This window comes from Rhinichthys klamathensis, unplaced genomic scaffold (genome assembly GCF_029890125.1).
Source record: "Rhinichthys klamathensis goyatoka isolate OS25496 unplaced genomic scaffold, OSU_Roscu_1.1 h1tg000055l_1, whole genome shotgun sequence".
Taxonomy (NCBI): Eukaryota; Metazoa; Chordata; class Actinopteri; order Cypriniformes; family Leuciscidae; genus Rhinichthys; species Rhinichthys klamathensis.
In genome coordinates this window covers 5324604-5330546 of record NW_026606600.1, presented here as the reverse complement: position 1 = coordinate 5330546, position 5943 = coordinate 5324604, and the positions used below count along the sequence as shown (strand labels likewise).

Sequence of the window (5943 nt, the reverse complement as noted above, 5' to 3'; positions counted from 1 at the left end):
CTTTCCCCTGGGAAATCTGGATGTACATTTTGAACCACGAGCACCACATGATCTTGATTAATGAACAACAAGCTATTACCTTTTACAGAATAGAAGTGTTTTTGGTAGCTTAAATCAATTGTTCATTGTAACTAAGATTTCCTTACAATTACTCCACTTGCTATTGCAACATTCATGTTGTTGAAAATGCATTCAAATATAAGATGCACTGCAAGTTAAACAAAATGATTTGTTTTAATGGCCGATTTATAATGTATTTATTTTGCTACAGATTTATCTAGAAGACCAGGGAACCACATCTGATATTTCTATATTTCCCTAAATATATTTTGCTTTAGTTCATTTACAAAGCTTCTCTCAATAGAGAAGAAACTGCACATGACACCATACAGTGATCAGACCGTTTTATTTAGTTCATATCTCTGTACACATTAAATACACCTTATAGTTCTGTTTATTCACGTATCAGAAAGAGCATTTTTAACACTTACACATTTCAAATTTTTTGCTATTCTCATCAGCTTTCACTGAAACCAAGCCACAATCAAACAGTTGTCACTTTATCACTGATTATAACAAAAGAAAATATCAGTGAAGTGAAGTCTCATTGCTTGTGTATTATAAATTGCTAATTTTTTGTTCACCTACACTCTGCAAACATCACCTACCTGACTTTCTACAGTTTCTGTCTTTATCACTTGAACAATTGTGCGTTATGGCAATGTAAAGATCTAATTTGTTCCTTATCTGAAAAACCTGCAATGCGTAAAATTAAACAACCCATGTGATGCCGTATATTGAGACTGAATAAATAAGAGCTGAGTGAGGTTTCCATCAGATAAAATACACTTTATTACTTACAATTAACCTTTGTTACCCATCGAGTCAATGCAGATAATGTGTCTGAAACTAGACAAAAATCAAACAAGTAAAGCGCATGTTCATCGTTGATTATAGTATTATAGTATAGTCCTTTATCCTACAATCACTGTATCATCGTCTGGGAACTCGTAGAAGGGCACCTCCAGATTGAGTGGAGCAGGGCCTTTCCTAATGCGACCAGATGCGTCGTAATGAGAGCCGTGGCATGGGCAGTAATAGCCACCATAGTCACCAGCATTAGCAATGGGCACACAGCCCAGATGGGTGCACACACCGATGACAATAACCCAGGTCGGGTTCTGAACACGGTCTTTGTCGTGCTGGGGGTCCCGGAGCTCTGAGAGATTGACATCTGCTTCAGTTGCAATCTCTTTTTCTGTTCTGTGGCGCACAAACAGGGGCTTCCCTCTCCATTTGAAGGTCATGTTCTTACCCTCAGGGATGTCTGATAGCTTGACTTCAATCTTGGACAGAGCCAACACGTCAGCTGAGGCACTCATGGAGGAGATAAACTGTGTGACAACTGTCTTGGCTGTATAGACTCCAATCACAGCAGTGGAACCTGTGACCAGATAGGAGAAGGCCCGCCGGACATCACCACTCTCTTGTGAGGACTTCTTTGAGTCCAAAACCTCAGGTCGGCGATAGTCAGAGAAATCAGGGATCTTGATGTCTGTGTGGGCGAAACGGACTGAAGAACGAGCTAAAAAAATAATGAAAAATAATCAAATGACATGAAATGTAGTGACAGAACACTATATTGACCAGGCCGCAATGTCATATCATATTTGGCCAGTTTTAGATCATAAGCATTTAATGACAGCATTTACGGCATTTATATTGGCACTAATTACCAAATCTGCACATTTTCTAAATTGAGTAAATGTTTAATATTACATGTCAAACAGCATGCATCTCATTTCAAATTTAGATTATATATCCGTATACACAAAGGAATTAAAACTGACCTGCTCTCTATATCAACAACCCATTGGGGAAAACTCATTTGATATATTTATACACAACATTATCTGTAAATCAATCAGATATTCAATGTGGCCTTAATATTATGCTGTATAAAACATCCAAAGACATTAATAAAATGTTTATATTATTTTCTAGTTTCAACTAATGATCTGCTACACATTGTATAGCCTAACTCATATTGGTAATCAAAGTTGTTGTAAATTTGCTAGTTTACACCAGGGCTGTTTAGCTTGTCATGGCCGGGGGTCCCTGGGTCTGTAAGTGTTGAAAACTCTTGATCATGTTTAGGATTCTTCAACTAAGTTACTGGTCTCTTATCAGCTCACTCCGAAACTGCTGTAATAAATAACATTAAAACACTGCTTCTATAAGAGCAAACTAGTTTATCTTCTACGTCAGCAACACGTAACAGTAAGCCTATCTTACTAGCAAGAAACTATTACCTGGATTTATCCTAAATTCTACAATATCCTGGCATTTATTTTACCATGTAATCGTAAGCCGATCATAAAGGACTTTGAAATGGCAATAAAGTTATTTTACCACAAAAGACACAGGCTGATTTTCTAACTAACTTAGGTAACAGCAAGGACATTAGCGAGGCCTCAGTCAAGCTAACTGATGTAGCAAGTGAGCTAATGTTTTTCGGTATACAGTACACATTAATCACAAATGAATAAAAATACAAATCCAGCATTACCTGCGTACAACACTACAAAACATTAAACTATTTCACAATACACATTCAACATATGTGATTTAATCGTGCTCGTGCTCTTGAGCGAGCGAGCACCCGCTGCACGACCTCCTCGCGCTACGATGAGACCGGGACTCTCGATTTCACTAAACCGTGCAGTGAGACTCACCGTTGAGGCTGATGGATACGGCGAGGCCGCTCTTAGCGCTCTGCCCAGACAAGGACTCGCGGCACAGGAACGGTTTCTTCGTGTCCATCAACATTTTATCGGTCTTCACGACGACGCCGGGTATGAGAGGCTTTAGTGGACCCGCCACGACATAATTTGTAGCTTGTAAGTAAGGGGAAAACGTCCCCGAACGAGCAGCAAGGGACATCATGTTTGTCAGCTAGCGGGGCTGAGATCGACCTTGCGGAATTGAACGGATCTACCGACGGCGCTGACGCATGCGCGCTCCTGACGTCAACGTCTCAGAGACGGGGTGACGTCACGTCTAAAGTGTTTCTACGGATTTACCTTCTTTTGGGTTCATACATATCAGTGGCGGATCTAGAAAATTTTATATGGGGGGGCAAAGGGGTGGCAAGAGGTCTTGGCAGGGTGGCAGGGGTAGACGGTACATGGGAATCCCTATATGTGAATTGCTTTAACAAAACAAACACAAAAACACTTTTAATCATTATTAAATGATTAACGTTATTGTTTAATCATGCCCTTACACACTACAAAGGTTTTTAGGAATGATTTATTAACAAATCCCTCTGAAAATATCTTCAGAATACTGCTAAGTGTATAACTGGAAAGTTTGGTGTACATAGGTGCTACACAGGCTGAGATGTTTGTACTGGAGAATGACAAAAAACTAATTTTGAGAAAACAGCATTTAAAGATTTGTAATGTAAAAATTCATACTTTTTTTAGTGGAAACAACTATTTACAGACACAATATCTTACCAAATCATTAGCAACAACAATACAAACCACCTTAATCACAGCATTTATGGCCTTCAACTGAACAGAAAAACAGTCAAAAACGCATATCTAAATGTCAGAGCACGTCACGTGATGCATCTGAACGAATCACGTTGTCAGAAATTGACATCAGCCAATGAGATTTCGGTTTTAGAGTTAAATGCCCATTGTACTTTCACGATTGGTTGCTGATTAAAAGGAAATGACCATATTTGGATACGACAACAATGTACAGGAGAGAGAGCTTTCCAACAGAGATGTATGTGATGACATTGACATGCAGCGATCGCGGAGCAACATGTTGATTTAGAACGACAACTTCTGTTGAATTTAGGAGAATACTGACGCAAATAGACAAAGTGTAGTAAAATAAAGTCCTAAATGTGTTTTTTTGGAAAAAAAATTTCACCACAAGTCTGAAAGAAGACATGTTATTGAAGACAAATAGCCCAAAATCTTCAAATTAACCAGTGAAAAAAACCCCGATGTTTTTGTGTCTCGCCTTAAGCTGTTCTTGTCTTTACTAAAATCAAAATTAGGCTAATCAAAGGGAAGAGTGCTCTTACAAATCACGAGGGAGCGAATTGACCGCTGATTTTGGCTAACGTAATAGACGCGCTGTTTTTGCTGATGCTGAATCGTCTTTAGAATACAATACATTCATTACAAATGTAACTTTAAGTTAAACGTGTGTGTTTAAACTACACCTGGGGAAACTCACTTCACCTTCAGAGGCTCTGGGGAAGCTCACTCTCTCCAGTCGGGTTGCAGGGCCACCTCACCGCAGCAGACTCGCTGTGTGTGTGTGTGAGCCGCCAACGCCGCTCTGCACGTTTGAATCAGGGACGCAGGGGGGAGGGGCTAATAATATATTTAAAATTAAAAATTAAATTGTTCACTTTTGGTAAATGTATTGTTTAGTTCACTGTTTTGAGAAGCTTGTGGACATAGTGGCAGGTTGTTTTTACAAGTACAGTTTTTGGATCATCAAAGTTAGGGGGGCAGCAGGGGGGGCAAGGCTCTAGAGAGGGGGGGCACCTGCCCCCCCTTGCCCCCCTGTAGATCCGCCCCTGATACATATCATAGGCTGTGTCCGAAATCTCCACTCAAACCACTACTCCCTAACCCCTATGTAGGGGGTAGGGAGTAGAGCACTATATAGTGAGCTCACCAGCATAATAGAGGGTGCTTCTCATTTCTTATTTGTGCATCGTTTCCTTTCCTCGCCTCTCAGCTCCACCCCCTGTAGGACGCGAGGGAAGGCTGCAAGGAAAAAAATGAGGACGGAGGAATTGAATGAAAGCTTTTTTATACATTGGAATACTTGATCACTCGAGCGTCACTTCACTGCGTCATCAGCAGTGCTCAAAGGATCTGCCCTTATGTTGTTTATTTAAGAAATTCATAATAAATAATAATAAAGCAAGATACCTTGAAATATGTGAGTTGTGTGGTTTATGTAAACTACAAAAGTAAAGTATAAATTCAAATGATTGTGACAGATGTGAAGGGGGAGGAGAATTGATAAGTGCATCATGTTTAGTCGATAAAACTCTTCCGCAAAGGGTACACCTGTCTCCTCGCTCATAGCTCCTCTGGAAGCCTCCTCACTCCTCGATCCTCGCCTCCTCGCGGTGCAATACGCTGATTTCACGCTGCCGCCATTTTGAAATCGAAAGCGAGGCTCCGGTGGGAAGAACCCCGGAAGTACAGATAGACAACAATGCTTGGACAGAGAATAGGCTTGTTTGAGATGCGCCTTGCCTCGCCTGAAATGTAGTCGAGAGTAGGCGGCTGCAGTGAGAGGAGGAGTGAAAAAAGCGCAGGCAAGCCGGACAGATCGCTCTTCTCGCAGTGGATCTGACACCTGTGAGATCAAAGGCGGATATCGCGGGATTCACACCCGTGCACGGTGTTGCTAATAAACTGGATGTATTTTAAGTTTTGTTGCTTGAATATGAAAATAAATATAATGAACAAGACACCCAAAGTACTTATTTAATTCCATTTTAAATAGGCCTATATGTTTATGAATAATTTTTTTCTTTACAGATATGTGTTTTTATTTTTAATTATTTTTTTTTTAATTACATCACATAGATCGCACTGTCAGAGAGTTTGGGGATATCCACATACACATAAAACATGATATCAGAGTTTTAAAATCAAACATTTTAAAAGAGAACAATACATCACGGTTGTTTAAACCAATGAGCATTAAGCTGTGCCGTCAGCAAGTCGTTTCCCATCATGCTTTTGATCAGCGCAGTCGGTGGAGAGCAACTGCGCGCGACTGCAGAATCCGACACGTGCACCTTGCGGTCGCGAGAGTTTTTTGACACACGTCAGCATGACATCAGAGCAAGGCGGACCGCACTCGGACACATTTCTAACCGGCATGCAT

At 40.5% G+C, this 5943-nt stretch overlaps 1 protein-coding gene across 1 annotated transcript; it reads right to left on the bottom strand.

The window, feature by feature from the left end:
* Positions 1–389: 389 nt before the first annotated feature.
* Positions 390–3017, bottom strand: LOC130083451 (cytochrome b-c1 complex subunit Rieske, mitochondrial). Its single transcript, XM_056248477.1, has 2 exons — positions 2736–3017; positions 390–1585 (listed from the first exon to the last, which is right to left on the bottom strand). The coding sequence occupies exons 1-2, from the start codon at positions 2944–2946 to the stop codon at positions 975–977; spliced, it is 822 nt and encodes a 273-aa protein (XP_056104452.1). The 5' UTR covers positions 2947–3017; the 3' UTR covers positions 390–974.
* Positions 3018–5943: the final 2926 nt, after the last annotated feature.

Coding starts and splice junctions, on each gene's coding strand:
- LOC130083451 (XM_056248477.1), bottom strand. CDS start 2,946: ATGATGTCCCTTGCTGCTCGTTCGGGGACGTTTTCCCCTTACTTACAA. Junction 1,586..2,735: donor CGTATCCATCAGCCTCAACG/GTGAGTCTCACT, acceptor TTATTTTTTTAG/CTCGTTCTTCAGTCCGTTTC.